This window comes from Furipterus horrens, unplaced genomic scaffold (assembly GCF_987537825.1).
Source record: "Furipterus horrens unplaced genomic scaffold, mFurHor1.1.pri manual_scaffold_8, whole genome shotgun sequence".
NCBI classification, from domain to species: domain Eukaryota; kingdom Metazoa; phylum Chordata; class Mammalia; order Chiroptera; family Furipteridae; genus Furipterus; species Furipterus horrens.
The window spans coordinates 62,824,915-62,846,819 of NW_028327178.1; the positions used below are offsets into that span (position 1 = coordinate 62,824,915).

Sequence of the window (21,905 nt, forward strand, 5' to 3'; positions counted from 1 at the left end):
AGTGGTTCTTAACTCCTGCCACACACTGAAATCACCTGGCTACACCCCAATCAATCAAATCAGAAGTCTGGGGCTGGGACCAAGGCAGCAGGAATTATGTGATTGCTGGATTGAAACTACTGCTCTAGACAGATGGTCTCAGTGTCCATTGAGGGTATGAGGATAATAAAACGTATTAATAGAGTTCAAGTGATCAGAGGTAATGTAATTATCATCTTAGAGACCATACTACTATTTCAGTAGGAGTCCTGGGTGGCTCTGCAGTTGTTCGAACAAGTAAAAACTACAAGTAAAACCCTAGAAATAATATTAATCAGAGAGAAACGTCTTAAGCAAAACAGCTAAAATATAATTTTTGTTAAATAATGAACACTCACAATGAAATGGTATTAAAATGTTTGTGATTACTTATTTCTCAGCATTAATCTGATAACTTAAGCAGCATGAAGCAACAGTTGTGCTTTAAAAATGACAAGAAAATAACTATTCATTTAAACAGAGAATGTTCATCTTTTTAGATCATTAGTGCCACTGTTATCACTAAGGTGAGTGCCAACACTTGTGTCTTTATGCTGAGATGGTGTTCACAGCTCTTTTGCCTTGAGTTCTTGGAGCAAACCTTGAGGTCCTTCTGGGAGAAGTCTTTGAACACACTGTGGCCTGCTACCTCTGACCCTAGATCAAAGAGGCCTAAGATTGCAAATTGCTGTGTGATGAATGCTGAATTTGGGTGTCTTCCTAGGGAGGCCAGATGATCTTAGGCTGGGGAATAGATGGAATGACTGGGCCTGGGGACCGCTCCCACACTAGTCTGACTTTTCATTCTCAGGGATGGACCCATTGAAAACCAATGACAGAGGAGTTTTTACAGCACTTTTGTCTCTCTTCCTGCTCAGCCATGTTTTCTTTCTGCATAGATTGGGGGAATACCAAAGGAGTCAAGCAGGGCAACAGACAGAAGAGTGACAAATCCCCTGCCTTCTGCCTAATGCACTATATTCCATAAAAAATAAATACATTTTTACTATTTGTATATTGTTAATGTTATGGCATTCTGGGCACTGGCAGGCTTTAAAGAGAGCTGCACTGTCATTAATCCACCAAAACCATCCAGAGACAGCCTCAAGGGTAAGGATCTTTGGAGCTTCCACTTGGAAGGGTTAGCAGTAACCATCTGTCTCATGTTCTACCCAGTGCTGTGAAAATTAAAGAGTAAAAACAAAAACAATCTAAGGGTAAAATATTTCAGGGTGTTATGGAGATTTTGACAATAATGTATATACTACACAGCATTACACAGGTGTTTCTCCTTAGCTAGCCCTGCTTACTCTGCATCTACACACAGCTGGCCACAAGTTTTTCCCCTGTGTACCCAGAAGCTCATAGGTGATTGTTCTTGGAGAGGTAGGCAATGAGGGCCACGGCCACGCCCACGTAGATGCCGGTTCCAATTGTGATGGAGAGCACAGCCAGGAATAGAGCCCGCCGAGAGCTGGTGCTGGCCTGGTGGAAGTCCCCCTTGGCCATGGATTTATTGGTCTGCACAGTTGAAAAGGAGGGAGAAGAAAAAGAAAGTCAAGATGAGCAAGTCAGAACAAATGAAGTGAGTGCATGGCTCACCTCTGGCTCCCTTCCAATCTTGAGCTTAACTGATTCCAAGGAGAAGACTCGCCAAGGGCAACTGCACCTGCTCCAACCTGATGGCAGCAGCTATCTAACTGACAAGGAAGGAATGGGTGCCTATAGCTTATTACTGCTTCTCTACTGCAAGGCACTCAAAGTGGAAAAAAAAGAAAAATGAGCCTCAAGAACACACCCATGGTCAACATTAGCCCAACTGAGCACCACAAATGTGGGACCCAGGATCTCAGGCAACAGTATGCCAGGAATGGGATAGATACCACACCTCTAGTGCCCTGCTTTCTAACCAATATGACTTTTCTTTTCTTTTAAATAACACTAAGTTTCCAAAATAAATAAATAAATAACACTAAGTTTCCTAAAGAATGTTCATACTTACCTTATTTAATCTTTACAGCATAGTAAGAGTGTGGGGAAGGATATTATGGTTCCCATTTCCCAGGGAATACACTGTGGCATCAGATCATTGAATTTACTGGAGGACACTTGAGACTATTCTTTAGCTGGTGGCCTTGGAATTATGCTTTTATCATCTCCCTCTCTTGCACAGCTAGATTTATTACAATTTACCCATCAATAAAGTTATTTGATGTAAGACCAATATCTAGATTTGTTTGCTCAATAAATAACACAATGAGGTGTTGGTTTAAATCACATTTCTTGTGTCCAGGAGTTAGCAGAAATGTGGAGGTTTTGGATGCTGTACATGACTTAATATTTTGTAATAGACCCTTGTATCAGCCCCACCCCCTTCCTTCCTTGTCCTGCTCTACAAGTGAATATTAGAAGCAACATTAGGGATGTGGGGAATGCTGTGTGCTTTAGCTGTGAACATCATGAAGAGGCCACCTGTAAAATGGTGCCTCGTTTGACAGATGAGAGTGGAGGTTGCCAGGGGCATAACTCCCAGGGGAGTCATGTGATATTGGTTAGGGGGGGTAACTCCACTTTGGCGGGGGATTCTTTGTGGTCAAGGTAAAGGCATAGCCCACTCCCCTGGTAGAATGCCTTAAGCGGCTCTTTGGCCCATCTCCAAAAACCAGATTCTGGCCAGATCAAATTTCCATGTCACCAGTGGTATTTCTACATTGTGTAGGCAGGTATGGGAGTCGGTATATTTCTTACTCAATCTAAAAACACCAAGGCCTTTGCAATGAACCACACAAGATGAAACTCTGAGAGGACTCACAAAATGAATTTCTGTTCTCCAAAGCCCTGACTTGATTTGATGAGATCTTGAGCTCTGTGCTGAGTTGAGGAGGGACTTCGGTCCACTTCATATCTGCCCTCTCTTTTCTTAATTGTTGAATCTCAAAGGCCAGTTTTTATGTCTTCTTCCTCTCCCAAATTTTTGGCTTAGATTTGAGGTTGGGAGCTAACACCAATAATTTTTAATGAAGTAGGACTAAGGGAATACAAAATGGGAAGCCACCTAGGACAGTAGAAATTAAGTCTTAATTAGCTGAGTTTCATTTTTCTAGTAGTACTCCCACACTCCAAGCTCCTAGAACATAATTCACTGTAACTGCACATTCTAAGCCAAGAAGCCATCTTCCATTAAAATAGAATTTGCTGCTATCTCTGCCATTAGCACCATCCTTGTCACCATCTGCCCTTGGCTCTGCTGTAGGAGCAATACATACAGAGAGGAAGGCAGGGTGGATACTCTGCATTCCTTACCCCTGTACTCAGGCCCCTGCAGGGAGTTCCTCTGTCTCAGAGGACTAACCCACCAGAGTTCACACATTTTAGTAATGCCTTTTAATGTTTGTCTTTCCTGCTCAACTGTGAGTTCCAGTTAGGTCCACATCTCCCTTGTCCGTGTTCTGCTCGAAGCCTGGGCTTGTGCACTGGGGGAATTGCAGAAACTTACTAAATATTTGGTGAGTGACTGGGAGAGTGGGCTCTATAAGATCAGCTCTCTTCAAATGCTGCGAAGTGGTAGAGGTCCCCAGGTACATTTTCCTGATTTCCCTGGTGGCCTTTATGAGGGAGGCAGTGCACTGGATAATTTTGACCTAAGTTCTGGCTCAACTTTACAGGACTCCTGGTTCTGAGCACACACATAGTACAGGCACTTTCATCCCCATAAACCCCAGATGTCTGCTTGGGAATCAGTCTTGCTTTTTGCTCTCATAGGCCAAGCCTGGGAACATTCATTTCCATTTTTGTTTGGTTATAAGATGATGGTTCAACACAGATGCAGAAATTGTATTGTGTTAGAGACATTTTCTGCTAAGATGTGTCAGAAACAGATAAAGTCTCATTGACAAGCAGGCTGCTTTTAGCCATGTTACTTAGCATCTTCATGTCATAGAGACTTCATGAGGCAGCATTGCCATTTACATGCTAGGTAAAGACTGGACATCATGATCTAACATGGGAGATCCCTGTCACACTTTTGTTTCAGAAAATGATCATCGTGCTACAAAACAGCTTACTTCTCCCTTTGAGAGGGTGTCGACTCAAAAAGGTTTCTACCCTGAACTAAAGCTCCAATTTTCTTGCTGTGCACAAGGACAGGCAGGAGCTCTTGTCCTTGGGTCCATGTGTCTATGAACCCTTGATGCTGAAGGCAAAACTGTGTTTGCATATGCATTTTTATAAGAGGGTCAGCCATGCTCAAGCACCTGTGAGGCAGGAGGTAGGAATGAGAAAACTCCAGAGGCATCCCAGGACTAAGACAAGATATTGATACAGAACAGAGATTCTGTTCTAAGACCAGTTTCTCAAGAATGAGAAAATTCCAAAGGTACCTCAGGACTAGGACAAAGAACATTGATACAGGACAGAGACACTGTTCTAAGACCAGTCATTCCTACTTCTTGGAAAAGCACTGAATCATGAGGAATCATAACTGTACCTGTGCAGAAGATGCTGCATGATCCCTGCTTCATTCTAATAACATTACAATAAATTAGCATTGCGCTCCACCCCAATGGGCAATCAAGGAAAATCACAGGAGATCACATGAGCAGTAGCTTAAAAGTAATATAACTACTCACACATGGACAATAAAAGCCCACCAAAACTATCTAGGAAATATCCGTCTTATAATAGAATCCCTAAGGGCCAATCTCTGCTCAGAGTTAGTTCACTCCCATATTTTGTGGAAATACTATTGCTTAATAAATCTGCTCTTTCTCTACTATAAACCCTGTGTATCTAGTTCAATTTATTATTCGCGATCACAAAGAACCTGGTTACTTGTGCCCATCTGTGGCAGATTTTGGTGAGCCATTGCCAGGAGAAGATGCTGGAATGGTAAGCCCCCTTTGCTGCTCCAGCACCCAGGGATATTTCCTTTCCATTGCCATGTATTTAATTGCATGTTTCTATTCCATTTTGGTGAATCTGATGTTCCCTGCCAGAAAGTCAGCTGTTAAATTGAGGACATGGTTCGGGCAGTTAAAAGCCACAAGGATGCCCACTGCTTGAAGACACCCATGAGAGAGTAACCTGGATGCGGTTCGAGATTAGCTTTTAGTCTCCGCCAGGTTCAAGAAAATGTCCGCATACTGGTCAGGAACACTGTAAAATACAATAAAACACCGCCCACCCCATGGCTGCCTCCTCATAGATATAGTTTTACCTTCCGTATGGGATATCAGTTACTGCCTAGCCTGTCTTATGACTTCCTTTTTCAGTCTCCTTGTCAGGCCCATGGACAGTCTTTTTCACTTGTCCTCCCAGATGATTTTTAGCTTTTTTACCTGTGCCTATATCCTGCTTGCCTGCTGTGTAGAAAGGGTTCCTGCTGTATTTGTACTGACTATCTATTTTGGGGACACTAATAGTCCCATCACTAAGTATAGTTGTAGGAATGAACCACTTCCACGTTTGACCTGTATATACTATCATTAAAAGCAGCAACATTGGCCAGAGCCACTTAACAGGTACCTGCTGGTCATTAATTACCAGAAATGGCCACGTGGGGCCACTCTTACCCAGTTAGTTGAATTTGAAATTCTAAAGTAGTTTACTTGCTCCTATAGGAATATTTTAACTTCTCTTTGTCAGAACATGACGGTCCAGTCAGCACGATCACTGGAGTGAGGCTTCTACCGCAGCTTCTACAGGGGCTGTGCAAGAGACACACACAAAGGTTCCTCCCTCCAGCCCAGTTCCTTTGGGGCACCTGCGGCCTAAACCACCCGTTCCTTGTCAAAACATGGCAGCGGCTGGACTGCCGGCCGGGCTTTGACATATGTAAATGATCCGTATGCAAATTAATCTAGGTCCCAGCTTCCCCCATGGGACGTGGGAATGAATTTTGCTCATTCCCAGAAGAAATATTGATGGACCTAGCACAATATATAGACTGGGCAAAAGCAGGGAAATGTAAATAACCCATTGACTGTGTTGCTGGGTGAAATTCACCCTAACCATAATGTATTTCCGGAAAAGCGTGGAGCCGGCATCTGAAACCCTAAAGCAGGAAATTCCAGCAGACCCTTGAGATGGGTTAGGAACTTATTTGTTACCTTTAATCTTTATCCGTTTTTTTTCAGTCTTTCAATAAATGTAGGTGTGATAAATCTAGACTGTTCTCTGGGTGATTTCACAGCGTAAAAACAGCTTAACACTCTTGGGCTGTGATCCTGCTACAATATCCACTTTCAGTGTGAAGGGGAGAACTTTAGACACTTCTAGAGGTCTCTGGGGGAAGTCTCAGACTCAGATACAATTTCTTGAAGCTGTGGAAAAACTTGATAGAAGAATACCTCAATCTTCTCTTTGTGATTTGGAAAAGAAAAATTTAGGTTATATTGTTGCTCTTCTTAGTGGCTTATGGGGCCAAAAACTATTTTGTTTGTTAGACACCTCCTTTGCTCCAGGCCTGAAGGCATACAGGAAAATGAGGGTCTCTGTAGATGAAAAATACAGGGATGAAAATGTACTTAGGTCACCTAGATAGAGCAGTGGGTCTGAGGTCTTCGGGATTATAGGCAATTGCTCCAGGATGCTGGAGTGATTCCCTCTCTAATTTATTTGCAGCCTGGGCACTCACTAAGGGGACAACCTGTGGCCCACTAGGGAAAACTCCTGAAACAAGCAAAGAGGGCCATCTCTAAATTACAAGGGAGTATCTTTCTGTGTTTATTTTTATTTTTTTTATTAAGGATCACTGCAGTCAAGATGGAAACCACACCTTTTATTCCTCCCAAATTGCCATTGGGTTGCATTCTTAACAACTGGGATAAATTTAAACGTAAAAAAAAAAAAGAAAGAGATCAGTTTTCTTTTGTAATACTGTATGACTTCAATATAAATCAGGAGACAGAGAGGTACGGGCTGAAAACAGGAGCAGTAATTATAATACCATACTACAATTAAATTTATTCTGCTGAAGAGAAGGCAAATGGTCAGATATTCCATATGTGCAGACCTTTATGGCTCTGTACTGAGATCCCTTGTTTAGCTCTGGACCCACCAGACAGAACCTATGGGCCCAAGTGTTGATCAATTAGCATATATCATTCTTAGTTTCTCATCTGTCCTCAGGGGGAATTAAGTGGACCCCAGAATCCAGAAGCCTCTGCTCCTACTTCAGAGGGATTAACTTCTGCACCATCTTACTCTCCTGTCTACCCAAAGCCACAAGCTGAGGCAAAACCCAGTTCAGTGGGACATACTAGGAGTGGGGCTTTGTACCTCTCTACCATTCCTTCATACCTTCCCTTGAGGCTGGTAGCAGGTGCTTAAGACCCTTATAAGAGTACAAGTGCTCTTTTCTGTAATGGATCTACAACAGTGAAAGGACAGGCTAGAAAGTTTCTTGGAGGATCCTACATGCTTCACTAGTAATTTCTAAACTCTTAGGTGGCCTTTAAACATGCAGACCAATTGCATTCCCAAAATCCCAACGTTAACCAGCCTGCAGCCCAGGCCAACCCAGACCAATTCCTGACTGGGATACAACACTGAGGTAGGAATCTGGCATAAGGATGCAATGATAGATCCGTTGAGTATGATGTTGGCATCAAGTTTCTCGTATATTGCCTTTATTATGTTGAGGTATGCTCCCTCTATTTCCATTTTGCTGAATGTTTTCATCATAAATGGGTGTTGTACTTTATCAAATGCTATTTCAGCATCTCTTGATATGATCATGTGGTTTAAGTCTTTCATTTTGTTTATGTGGTGTATTACATTTATTGATTTGTGAATATTAAATTATCCTTGCATCCCTGGGATGAATCCCACTTGATCGTGGTGTATGATCTTTCTAATGTGTTGCTGGATTCAGTTTGCCAATATTTTGCTGAGGATTTTAGTGTCTATGTTCATCAGCAATATTGGCCCGTAGTTTTCTTTCTTTGTTGTGTCTTGACTTGGTTTAGGAACTAGAGTAATACTGGCTTCATAAAAAGGGTTTAGGAGTCTTCCCTCTTGGATTTTTTGGAATATTTTGAGAAGGGTAGGCATTAGTTCCTCCCTAAATATTTTGTAAATTTACCTGTGAAGTCATCCGGTCCAGGGCTGTTGTGTGCTGGGAGTTTTTTGATTACTGCTTCAATTTCACTCTTTGTTATTGGTCTTTCAGGCTTTCTGTTTCTTCTTGATTCAGTTTTGGATGACTACCTGTTTCTAGAAATTTGTCCATTTCCTCTAGGTTGTCAAGTTTCTTGCCATACGGTTGTTTGTAGAAATGTCTTACAATCCTTTGTATTTCTGTGGTATCGGTTGTAATTTCTCCTCTTTCATTTCTGATTTTATTTGAGTACTCTCCCTTTTTTCTTGTTGAGCCTGGCTAAAGGGTTGTCAATTTTGTTTATCTTTTCAAAGTACCAGCTCCTACTCTTGTTGATCTTTTAAATTGTGTGTTAAGTCTCTTTGTCATTTAATTCTGCTCTGACCTTGATGATTTCCTTCTTTCTGCTCGCTCTGGTCTTTGTTTGTTCTTCTCCTAGTTCTTGTAGCTGTAGGGTTAGATTTTTTATGAGATTCTCCTGCCCTTTTTAGGTAGGTTTGTATTGTTATGAACTTTCCTCTCAGGACTGCTTTTCTCTGTCCCATAGGTTTTCGGTTGTTATGTGCTCATTATCATTTCTTTCGATAAATATTTTGATATCTTCCTTGATGTCATTGTTAACCCATTCATTATTTAATAGCAAGTTATTCATTCTCCATGAGTTTGAATGTCTTTGAGTTTTTTCCTTGAGGTTGATTTCTAGTTTCATGGCATTGTGATCTGAGAAGATGCTTGATATAATTTCAATTTTCTTGAATTTGTTGAGGCTTGTTTTGTGTCCTATCATGTGGTCTATCTTTGAAACTGTCCGATGTACACTTAAAAAGAATGTGTATTTTGTTTCTTTGGGGTGAAAATTTTTTTTTAATTTTATTTTTTGGTTATTCAATTACAGTTGTCCCATTTTTCCCCCATTGCTCAGCCCTCCCTGCCCATCCCTTCTCCCACAATCATATCCCTCCCCGTTGTCCATGTCCATGAGTCATTCATATACGTTCCTTGACTAGACTCTTCCCTTACTTATCCCCCTTCTCCCCCTCCCCCCTCCCCCCTACTGACTACTATTCTAGTCTTTGTCTATTTAGTTCGTTTGTTTGTGTTGCTCTTTAGTTTCCTGTATTGGGTGATATCATATGGTATTTTGCTTTCTTTGCCTGGCTTATTTCACTAAGCATGATTCTCTCTAATTCCATCCATGCTGTCGCAAATGGCAGGAGTTCCTTCTTTCTTTCTGCTACATAGTATTCCATTGTGTATGTGTGCCACCATTTTTTGATCCACTCATCCACAGACAGGCACCTAGACTGTTTCCAGCACTTAGCTATTGTAAACAGGGCTTCTATGAACATAGGGGTGCATAAGTTCTCTTGAATTAGGGTTTCAGGATTTTTCGGGTATAATCCTAGCAGTGGAATCACTGGTTCAAATGTCAGTTCCATTTTTAGTTTTTTGAGGTAATTCCATACTGTTTTCCATAGTGGCTGCACCAGTCTGCATTCCCACCAACAGTGCAGTAGGGTTCCTGTCTCTCCACATCTTCGCCAGCATTTGTTGTTTGTTGATTTGTTGATGACGGCCATTCTGACAGGTGTAAGGTGGTATCTCATTGTGGCTTTTACTTGCATCTCTCTGATGGCCAATGATGTTGAGCATTTTTTCATGTGCCTATGGACCTTCTGTATGTTCTCTTCGGAGAAGTGTTTGTTCAGGTCCTTTGCCCATTTTTTAATTGGGTTGTTTGTTTTCTTGATGTTGAGTTGTATAAGCTCTTTATATATTTTGGAGATCAGTCTCCTGTCTGTGATATCATTGGCAAATATGTTTTCCCATATGGCTGGTTTCCTTTTCATCTTGCTGATGTTTTCTTTTGCTGAGCAGAAACTTTTTAGTTTGATGTAGTTCCATTTGTTTATTTTTTTCCTTTATTTCTCTTGCCTTGGGAGATGTATCCGTGAAGATATTGTTACGTGGGATATCTGAAATTTTCCTGCCTATTTTTTCCTCTAGGACTTTTATGGTATCACGACTTACATTTAAGTCTTTAATCCATCTTGAGTTTATTCTCGTGTGTGGTGTAAGTTGGTGGTCTAGTTTCATTTTTTTGCACGTCCCTGTCCAGTTCTCCCAGCACCATTTGTTAAAGAGGCTCTTCTCACTCCATTTTATGTTCCTTCTTCCTTTATCACAGATTAGTTGATTTATTAGTTGGGTTTATTTCTGGGCTTTCAATTCAGTTCCACTGATCTATATGTCTGTTCTTATGCCAGTACCAGACTGTTTTGATCACAGTGGCTTTGTAGTATTGTTTCATGTCTGGTATCGTGATTCCTCCTGCTGTGTTCTTCTGTTTCAAGATTGCTTTTGCTATTGGGGGTCTTTTTTGGTTCCATATGAATTTTTGGAGGATTTGTTCTAGGTCAGTGAAATATGTCATTGGTATTTTAATAGGGATTGCATTGAATCTGTAAATTGATTTGGGTAGTATGGCCATTTTGAGGATGTTGATTCTTCCAATCCAAGAACATGGCATTTGCCTCCATTTATTTGTATCTTCCTTAATTTCTTTCTTCAATGTTATGTAATTTTCAGTGTACAGGTCTTTTATCCCTTTGGTTAAGTTTAGTCCTAAGTACTTTATTTTACTTGTTGCTATAGTAAATGGTATTTTCTTTTTTGTTTCTGTCTCTTATATTTTATTGTTGGTGTACAGAAAAGCCTTAGATTTCTCTATATTTATTTTGTACCCCGCTATTTTGCCAAATTGACTTATTATATAAAGTAGTCTTTTAGTGGAGTTTATAGGGTTTTCTAGGTATACTATCATGTCGTCTGCAAATAGTGATAGTTTTACTTCTTCTTTCCCAATTTGGATGCCTTTTATTTCTTTTTCTTGTCTGATTGCTGTGGCTAGGACTTCCAACACTATGTTGAATAGAAGTGGGGAGAGTGGACAGCCTCGTCTAGTTCCTGATTTCAGGGGGAATGCTTTCAGTTTTTGTCCATTGAGTATGATGTTGGCTTCAGGCTTCTCATATATAGCCTTAATGATGTTAAGGTATGCTCCCTCTATTCCCATTTTGCTGAGTGTTTTCAACATAAATGGGTGTTGTACTTTATCAAATGTTTTTTCTGCATCTATAGATATGATCATGTGATTTTTGTCTTTCATTTTGTTTAGGTGATATATTATATTTATTGATTTGTGAATATTAAACCATCCTTGCATCCCTGGGATGAATCCCACTTGATCGTGGTGTATGATCTTTTTGATGTATTGTTGGATCCTGTTTGCCAAAATTTTATTGAGGATTTTAGCATCTATGTTCATCAGTGATATTGGCCTGTAGTTTTCTTTCTTTGCTGTGTCTTGATCTGGTTTTGGGATTAGGGTAATACTGGCTTCATAGAAAGAGTTTGGGATTCTTCCCTCTTCTTGGATTTTTTGGAATAGTTTGAGGAGGGTAGAAGTTAGTTCTTCCCTAAATGTTTTGTAAAATTCGCCTGTGAAGCCATCCGGTCCAGGGCTTTTGTGTGCAGGGAGATTTTGGATTACTGTTTCAATTTCCTTATTTGTTATTGGTCTGTTGAGACTTTCTACTTCTTCTTGATTCAGTTTTGGAAGGTTATATGTTTCTAGAAATCTTTCCATTTCTACTAGGTTGTCAAATTTCTTGCCATATAGTTGTTTGTAGTAATTTCTTATAATTGTTTGTATTTCTGAGGTATCAGTCGTGATTTCTCCTCTTTCATTTCTGATTTTGTTTATTTGGGTCTTCTCTCCTTTTTTCTTAATGAGCCTGGCTAGAGGCTTGTCAATTTTGTTTATTTTTTCAAAGAACCAGCTCCTAGTTTTGTTGATTTTTTGGATTGTTCGTTTCGTTTCTATGTCGTTTAATTCTGCTTTGATGTTGATGGTTTCCTTTCTTGTTTTTGCCCTAGGCTTTGTTTGTTGTTGCTGTTCTAGTTCTTGTAGCTTTATGGTTAGGTTTTTTATTTGAGATTCTTCTAGTCTTTTCAAATATGCCTGTATTGCTATGAACTTCCCTCTGAGGACTGCTTTTGCTGTGTCCCATAGGTTTTGGGCTGTTGTGTGTTCATTGTCATTAGTTTCTAGAAATTTCTTGATTTCCTCTTTGATGTCATTGTTAACCCATTCATTATTTAAGAGCGTGTTATTCATTCTCCATGAGTTTGGGTGTCTTCATTTTTTTCCCTGAGGTTGATTTTTAGTTTCAAGGCATTGTGGTCTGAAAAGATGCTTGATATAATTTCAATTTTCTTGAATTTGTTGAGGCTTGTTTTGTGTCCTATTATGTAGTCTATTTTTGAAAATGTCCCATGTGCCTTTGAGAAGGATGTATATTTTGCTTCTTTGGGGCGAAAAGTTCTATATATATCAGTTAAGTCCATGTGGTTTAGTGTGTTGTTCAATGGCTGTATATCCTTGGTGTTTCTTTGCTTGGATGATCTGTCTATTGTTGATAATGGAGTGTTGAAGTCCCCTACTGTGAGTGTGTTGTTGTTAATATCCTTCTTGTGGTCTTCTAGTATTTGCTTTATGTATTTGGGTGCTCCTAAGTCGGGTGCATATATGTTTATCAGTGTTATATCTTCTTGATGAATCGTTCCTTTAAGTATTATGAAATGTCCTTCTTTGTCTCTTTTTATTGCCCTTGCTTTGAAATCCGTTTTGTCTGATATGAGGAGTGCTACCCCAGCTTTTTTTTCAGGTCCATTTGCTTGGAATATTTTTTTATATCCCTTTACTTTCAGTCTATGTAAATCTTTTGTTTTGAGGTATGTTTCTTTTTTTTTAATGTTTTTTATTGATTATATTGTTACAACAGTTCCAATTTTCTCCCCCTTGCTCCCCTCCACCCAGCACCCCCCTCCCCCAGCAATCCCCCCCAAGTCCATACCCCTGGTTCATAAAAATTAACTATCCCCCCCCTCTCAAATATTAGGACCCTTTGTAATCTTGTAAAGGACAATGGGCGAAGGTCTCAAGCTCCTCTAGCTGCTTCAAGCTGGACATGGTCGTCGTCCTACCTACCCTTGGGTCCAGAAAACCCTAATAAGAGTGGGGGTGTGGAGGGTATGTTTCTTGTAGACAGCAAATATGTGGGTCCTGTTTTCTTATCCATTCCGTCACCCTATGTCTTTTAATGGGAGCATTTAATACATTTACATTTAACGTTATTATTGACATGTATTTAGTCATTTCCTTTTTGTATCTCTGTTCCTCTACTCTTTTTTTTGTTTTTTCTCTTCCTTTTTCTTAGAATATTCCCTTCAGCATCTCTTGCAATGCTGGTTTGGTGGAGATGTATTCTTTTAGTCTTCCTTTGTCTGAGAAACTCCTTATTTCACCTTCTATTTTGAATGAGAGCCTTGCTGGATAGAGTATTCTTGGTTGTAGGCCTTTGTTTTTCATTGCTTGAAATATTTTTGACCATTCCCTTCTGGCTTGTAATGTTTCTGTTGAGAAATCGGTCGATAGCCTTATTGGAGCTCCCTTGTAAGTTATTTGCTGTTTTTCTCTTGCTGCTTTTAGGATTCTCTCTTTGTCTTGGAATGTTGCCATTTTAACTATGATGTGCCTTGGAGTTGGTTTTTGGGGCTTCCTCTTTATTGGAACTCTCAGTGCTTCTTCGACTTGCATAACTTTTTCTCTCATCAGGTTCGGAAAATTTTCTGTCACTATTTCTCCTATCAGTTTTTCAATTCCATGCTCCTTTTCTTCTCCCTCTCTTATTCCTATGAACCTGATATTATTTTTTTAATGCTATCCTGTAATTCCCTTACATCTTGTTCATATTTTTTCAATCTTTTTTCATTTTGCTGTATAATTTGAGAATTATTACCTACATTATCCTCTAACTCACTAATCCGATCCTCTGCTTCATTTAGTTTGCTTTTGACTAATTCTACTGTGTTTTTCAGTTCAGAGATTGCATTCTTCATTTCTTTCTGGTTCTTGTTGATAGTTTCTATGTCTCTTTTTATGGTGGTGTAGTTTTCTGCAAGTTCCCTGTAATTTTCTTGGAGCTGTTGGTAACTTCCTTGGAGGTTGTCATAGTTGTTTTTGAGGTTTTCGAGCATATTGAACTTCTTCACCACCATAGTTTTGAATTCCATGTCTGACATTTGGGCTATGTCTATTCTATCTACCTCTCTTTCTGGGGATTCCTCTTTTCTTTTCATTGAGAGGTTGTTTCTGCGTCTTACCATGTTGGATTCTTCTTGTTTGTTTTTGTTGTTTGGATTTGTCTGCTTTGCCTTCCCACCTTTGTGGTATGAGATTTTGTATGGTAGATCTGGGGGTTTCAGTGGTGCAGTCTCTTTGATTTCCTGAGCCTGATGTTCTTGGGGTACCTTTTATATCGTTTGTTTATGCTGTCTGGTTATATTTCAGATTTTTTGTTGTTGTTAGGATATTCCTTCTGGCTTGTTGATTGAGCGTCACTCTATCCACTTTATCTCGAATTCTTTTGTGGAGATGCTGTTAAAAACATAAACACACAGCCCCAGCACCCTCAAAAATATCCCCCACCCTCTATCCTGCTATCATCAGCCAATGAGCCAGTATTAATATAGATGTAGAGAGATTAGAGCTTTTACACTATAGGAAGAATAGATAAGAGTTGTTTTAGTGAAGGAAAAATATGATTTTTGAGAGAGGGGATAATAGGTTAATAATAGTTGAGACTGTGGAAGACAGTAGGTAATATTTACGTTGTATGTTAATAACTATAGAAAAAAAGGGGGGGAAGAGTTCAGAATATAGTAGGAAAGTGGAATTATATAGTATTGGATTTAAATAGTAGTTACAGTCTATTTATTTAGAGTGAAAGGGAGGCTAAACTAGGCCCACAAACAAATAAACAACAATAGAAGAAGAGGGATAAGAAGGAAAGATTATATAAAACAGATTAGAGATATAGTTTGTTTTTCCCTCCTTCCTTCCCCTCCTCCCCTCCTCTTTCAGAAAGAAAAGAAAAAGGAAAAAAGGAAAAAGAAAAAAAAAAGGAATGTTTTTACTCAGTTCAGCCTTCTTGTGTCATCTTCTTTTTCTGCGTCCACAGCTGGTCTAATGTGATGGGTCAGAGATCTCCTATTCCTTGCAGCAGTGGTGTGTGCGAGGTGGCTGGCAGGGCGCAATGCAAGGCAGCCAAGAGCCCACCTCAGGTCTGCCGTGCCGCGCTCCAGAAAAGCAGGCCACGCCGCGCTCTGGGGAAGCTGGCGAGGTGTTTTTTTTTTTTCACTCAAGAATCAGTGCACGTCCAAGGTGGCTGGGGAACTAAGCTCTGGCCTGCTGCACCGCGCTCCTAGAAAGCTGGCTGCACCGCGCTCCTAGAAAGCTGGCCGCACTAAGCTCCAGGAAAGCCCTCGAGGTGTTTTTTGGCTCGAGTGCCGGTGTGCACCCAAGCGGCTGGAGAGCTAGCCTCAGGACTGCAGCGCCGTGTTCCGGGAGTTGGTCTTTTGCCTCTTAGGGCAGGGCCGCAGACGCTTGTGCTCAGTAGACGTGAGTGTCTGTGAGTCGCTGCTGCCCACCATTCCCGCACCTCCTGAGCGGGCACGCGCAGAGCCTGGGCAAGTGCTCTGCGCTCCGGATTCCGGCCTGGTACTTCGGCCTGGCACGCACTGGGCTGGCCAGGGGTGACTGTGCACAGTCTTCTGTGTGTCCAGTGGGCCCTCCCTGCGCCCGTTGGGTCACTGATTTTATGTCTGTTGGCGTGTGTCCGAGGGGCACCTGGACACACAGCCCTGCGCACCTGGGCCAGTGAATCAGGGCACTTCCCTATGCATGCCCCCGTGACCCAAGGGGAGGGTTGGGGAGTGGATGAGCACACCACTGTGCCTGCGCCCCTCAAGAATGGCCTACCACCCCCAAACTTTCCTCCCCTCTCCACCGTCCACTAGAGAAAAATATAAAGGAGAATTATGTTCTCACTTGCCCGGCTGCACGCTGTCTCCTGTCCTTCAGCGCCAATGCCACTTGGTCGAGTCCGGTCTCTGCCAGCAGACAGAGATCCGCTCTCCTCCCAACTCCTCTCCTGGGTAGCCTGTGGTCGCCAAAAAGCCTTTGTGTACTTCGGTCCACCATCTCGAGCTCTCTGTCAGTCGACTTGGAGGTCAACCGGAGAATCGCCAGGGCAGCCACAGTTATGGCCAGACTGAACCGGCGAGCGTGGAACAATTCCAGCCTCACTGAGAAAACCAGACTGTGCATCTACCAAGCCTGCGTACTCAGCACTCTCCTCTATGGCAGCGAGACGTGGACCACCTACGCAAGGCACGAAAGGAAACTCAACAGCTTCCACATGAGGTGCCTGCGACGCGTCCTGCATGTCGCCTGGCAGGATAAGGTCCCCAACACTGAGGTGCTGAAGCTAGCCAACATGAGCAGTTTGCATGCAGTTCTTAGCGAGAGACGCCTCAGGTGGCTCGGCCATGTCAAAAGAATGGATGCAGGCCATATCCCCAAAGACCTCCTCTACGGCGAGCTAGCAGAAGGCAAGAGGATGACAGGGCGCCCAAAACTGCGGTTCAAAGACATCTGCAAAAAGGACATGACACAATGCTCCATCAATCTCAACACATGGGAAGTTCAAGCAGACGACCGCCTAGCCTGGAGGCTCGCGGTCAGGCAAGGTACGTCACGTGCAGAGGCTGCGCGCAACGAGGAGGCGGTCCAGAAAAGATCGAGCCGGAAGCAGCGTCAACAGCAGCAACAACGGCCATCTGCCTTCACCTGTAACAAGTGTGGCAGGGATTGTCACTCCCGAGTCGGACTGCACAGCCATTCTCGGCGGTGCAGATAGACTCTCAGGAAGCTACGCCATCGTCTCTCGAGACGGACGGCTGCCGCCGCCGCCGCCGACGACTTCCAGCCACAGCTCGGGCAGTCGCCCCAGTCAGGAATCCCGTTTTGTCCCCTTTTTCTCCGCTATCCTCACTAAACAGGTTGTTCCCAGATGGATTTTCTCTAATCCAGCAGTGCCTTGGCTCCACTCCTGCCAGTATCCAGCTGCTCACTGAGGTGTTCTGTCTGCAATTAGCCGAAACTGCAGACGGGTCTCGGGAGCCTGAAACCGCAGCCTCTCCTCACTCCTCTGCCATCTCCTCAATCTTCTGAAAATTTGTATATATATCAACTAAGTTCGTTTGATCCAGAGTGCTGTTCAATGCCTCAATATCCTTGATATTTCTTTCCTTCGAAGATCTGTTCATTGTTGACAGTGGGATGTTAAAGTCCCCTACTCTGAGTGCGTTGCTGTTGATATTCTTCTTGTAGTCTTCCTAGGTTTTCCTTATATAGTTGGTGCTTCTATGTTGTGTGCATATATGTTTACCTGGTTTATAGCTTCTTGATGGATTGTTCCCATAAGTATTATGAAATGCTCTTCTTTGTCTCTTTTCATGGCCTTTATTGTGAAATCTGTTTTGTCTAATATAAGTATTGCTATCCCAGCTTTTTTTTTTTTATGTTCATTTGCTTGGAATACTTTTTTCCATCTCTTCTCTTTCAGTCTGTGTAACTCTTTTGTTTTGAGGTGTGTCTCTCATAGATAGCATATATAGCATATATATTTTTTAATATGCTTTATCGATTATGCTGTAACAGTTGTCCCAATTTCTTTTCCCTTTGTTCCCCTCCACCCAGTGACATCCTTCCCTCCAGTTGTCCCCTACTCTTAGTCCATGCCCATTGGTTGTGCATATAGTTCTTCTCAACATCTTCCTATCTACTCCAATCCCTCTAACTATGCTTCCTAATTCCTGTACATCTCCCTCCCTTTTCCCCCTTCCCTCTCCCTGCTGACCTCCCCCCATAATGTTACCCAGACCTATAATTCTTTTCCCACTGTTGCTGCCTATTTAGTCTGCCTTTGTTTCAATTCCCTAGCTTCTGTTGTTGGTTGTTGTAATACAGTTTTCATTTTAATGCTCATAGTTTTGATCCTCCTTCTCCTAAACAAGTCTCTTTAACATTTCATATAACAATGGTTTGGATCTCAGAGAAGGAAAACTCTGACTCCAAAAAACCTCCGCTGCCTTGCGGCATACCTCTTCAGGGGAAAGGCTAGGGGAGTAAACCCCGACAGAAAATCCGGAGCCGGAGTCCCTAAGGCGGTTTGACGTTGTAGTCAACACCGGCAACTCCTGCGGCGCACCTGAAGCCAAGCTGTATTGACTCCGTCTTTCCCTTGGACCCTTCAGCTGTGAAGAGAGGGGGGGTCTGCTGCATGAGCAACAGCAGACCCTCCATATCACCCTGCCCAGGCTCTGTAGCTTCAGCTTCACTGGAGAGGACACTCCAGCGTCATCGCTAGATGTCGATTCAACACGGGAGGAGACAGATACCGTGTCACTCCCGAGTCGGACTGCACAGTCATTCTCGGCGGTGCAGATAGACTCTTAAGAAGCTACACCATCGTCTCTCGAGATGGACGGCTGCCGACGATGATGGTTTGGATCTGATGAACTCCTTCAGTTTTACTTTGTCCTGGAAGCACTTTCTCTGCCCTTCTATTCTGAATGACAGCTTCACTAGATAGAGTAATCATGGTTGTAGGTTTTTGCTTTTTATTACTTTGAATATTTCTTTGTAGTTCCTTCTTGCCTGCAGAGTTTCTTTTGAGAAATCAGCTGATAGTCTTATTGGGATCCCTTTGTACATAATTCTCTTATTCTCTCTTGCTGCTTTTAAGATCCTCTTTTTATCCTTAATTTTTGACATTTTGATTATAATATGTCTTGATGTGGTCCTCCTTGGGTCCCGTTTTTTTTGGAACTCTCTGTGCTTCCTGGACCTGTAAGTCTATTTCCTTCCCTAAGTTAGGAAAGTTCTGCTTCATTATTTTTTCACATAATTATTCAATTTCTAGTTCTTCTTCTTCACCTTCTGGCAACCCTATGATTTGAAGGTTGACCTGCTTATAGCTCTTCGATAAGTTTCTGAGCCTCTCCTCATTTTCCTCACTTCTCATTTTCTCTTTCTGCACTGGTTAACTGTCTATTTCTTCCCTATGTTTTAATTTGTTGATTTGATCCCTGGTTTTCTTGCCCTCATCACTAGTTTCATATGTGTTTTTGTTCATTTCAGCAGGACTAGCCTTCATTCCTTCCCTGTCTTGTTTAAGATCTGCTGTTAGGTCTGTAAGTGCTTTTATAAGCAAAGCTCTGAACTGTGCCTCAGAAAGATTTTCTGTTTGCTGCTTCGTTAGATTAGAAATTTGCTATCTCGTCAGCTGCCTCACTGGGATCTCTATCATGATCTGTGCCATCCTGAACAGTTTTGTGTTTACCTTTGCTTCCTGGGAAGGGCTGTCACACCTCTTACGCTATAGGGGCGGGGGCGGGAGGGAGCCCTGTGCACTTGTCACAACCGGGCATTTTCTGCGGGGGTGGGGGTCCAAGATGAATTCCTGCAGTTCAATCTCTGCTGAGAGACCGGGAGCCTCCTCCTCCATCCCCACCCCAACCGGGTCTCACAATCCAAGGCAATGGAGGTCTGCCTTCCCCAGCTTTCGAATCGCAAGCTGATGGGTCTGGTCTGCAGCCAGGGGTGCTCCCCAGGCGCTTCTCGCCTCCCCTTAAATACGGGTGTTTGTGCTTACCGCTGTCCTGCCGCCATCACTGCTGCTGCCACAGACAGCACAACTTGACCTCTCCTTTCTGGCTTTGCCCCTCCTACCTGTCAGGATGAGCACCACTTCTTTATAACCTCATACATTAAGCTTCCATTTATTTTCTAGAACTTTTGGTTATTGCTGGTTTTGCGGTAGTTGTATTCCTTCTTAGTTGTGGAGGGAGATGGAGTGTGTCAGTATAGGCCTCCATCTTGGCCAGAAGTCTCCTGTGTTTGTTTGCTTCCATGTCCCAGGGAGAGCTGTCACTCCTACTATGTTGCAAGGGGTGGAACCTTAGGGATTCATCAGTAACGGGCAACCTGTTTCACCACGTTGTGGTGCTGTATGTGGGGAGGGGTCTGAGAAGGAACAATGCCACTTGCCCAGCACTCTTTTTCCAGGCACTTCTCCCACTTTCACATCAGACTGGCACCCCTCTAGCTGCTGCCGTGGCCGTTGTTCGCAGAGTGGGTGGGTCTTCGGATGTTCTAGGTCTGTGGGGGCTTTTTAAATAAGCAGACTATGCTGAGACCGGCAGTTTCTCCCTCCATCTCAACGCCCCCCCCCCCCCCCCCCCCAGTTTGCACAGTCAAAAGCAATGAGGCTTGATTTTCCCCGGAGCTGGGACAGTGAGTTGCTCTGGTGAGGAGCTGGGAACGCTCCCCAGATGTCCCTCGTGGCTTTTTAAAATGTTTAATTGCACTTTAGGCCAGCCTGCTGCTGTTGCCGTTGCTGCCACCATTATGCTGTGTCCTCTCCGCCTGGGTTCCACCCTTCCTACTTGTCTGGATGATTATTTCTTCTTTATATCCTTGTTTGCTGGACTTCCATGCACTTTGAGTTTTTGGAACTTCTGGTCATTTCTAGTTTTGAGGTAGTTGTATTCCTTCTTAGTTGTGGAGGGAGATGCAGCATGTCTGTCTACGCCTCTATTTTGGCCGGAAGTCCCAGAATGGCCATTATTAACAAATCAACAAACAACAAGTGTTGTCAAGGATGCATAAAAATAGTAAACTCTGGTGCATTGTTGATGAGGTTGCAGACTGGTGCAGCCACTATGGAAAACTGTGGAATTTCCTCAAAAAAAACTTAAAAATGGGACTGCCTTTTGACCCAGCGATTCTACTGCTGGGATTATAGCCTAAGAATCCTGAAACACCATTTCAAAATAACCTATGCACCCAATGTTCATAGCAGCATTATTTACATAGCTAAGTGCTAGAAACAGTGTAAGCGCCCATCAATAAATTAGTGGATAAAAAAATCAAACAATCAGACATTTAAACAATCAAATTCTACACAGCAGAAAGAAAGAAGGAACTCCTACCTTTCATGACAGCAGTGATGGAAATGGAGGCTATTACACTAAGTGAAATAAACCAGTTGGAGAAAGACAAATACCATATGATCTCACCTATAATTGGAACCTAATGAGTGAAACAAACAAGCAAAATAGGATCAGTGACATGGAAATAAGTAAGAAAATGAAAGCAAACAGATGAATGAGGTGGGGGAGAAGGGAGGAAAAAGGGGAAGGGTCTAGTCAAGGAAAAAGTATAAAGAACCATTGGGCATGGTAAACAGGGTGGGGATTAACTGTGGGAGTGGGGAGGTGTGAGGGGTAGTGGAGAGCAATGGGGGACAAATTGGGACAACTGTAACTGAACAACATTAAAAATAATATAATGAATATATCATGTATCAAAAATGAAATAAAATGTCCATGTACAATGGACCTGAATGGTAAGTGGTTCCTCTCAGTGAGAAAGACTGAATTCCAAAATGTCAGAGATGTACCAAAAAAGGCCCTAGACTTCCATGCAAATCTACAAAGTGCTCACAACTAATGACTCATCACAACTCCTCCTGAATTTATATGTTTGCTTGCATTAATATATGTCAACTTGAAATATGAACCTGCTGTCCTCCATGGAAATGATACTACATGCATGAATGACAAAATGGATCAGTCACCCTGGCCCATTCCCAGTTCAGGAGGCAGAGGAGTCCTACTGGCCACATTGTTAGTCACACACTTGACACACTTGAAGCCATCTGAATCCAGCAGGTCTGTCCATGTGGTTTCACCCAGAGATATTTGTGGTAACCCTTTGGTGCCTCTGTCATGTGAGTGTGTTCCAGACTATGGCCAA

The 21,905-nt window shown here is 42.4% G+C and overlaps 1 protein-coding gene across 2 annotated transcripts in view; it reads right to left on the reverse strand.

The window, feature by feature from the left end:
• Positions 1-351: 351 nt before the first annotated feature.
• SYNDIG1 (synapse differentiation inducing 1) overlaps positions 352-21,905 on the reverse strand; it is a 199,091-nt gene continuing 177,537 nt past the window's right edge. For both annotated transcript variants that reach the window (XM_090285167.1, XM_090285168.1), the window contains exon 4: positions 352-1,539. In XM_090285167.1, coding sequence (XP_090141293.1) covers positions 1,381-1,539 — 159 coding nt within the window. In that variant the 3' untranslated portion in view covers positions 352-1,380. The remainder of the gene's footprint in view (positions 1,540-21,905) is intronic.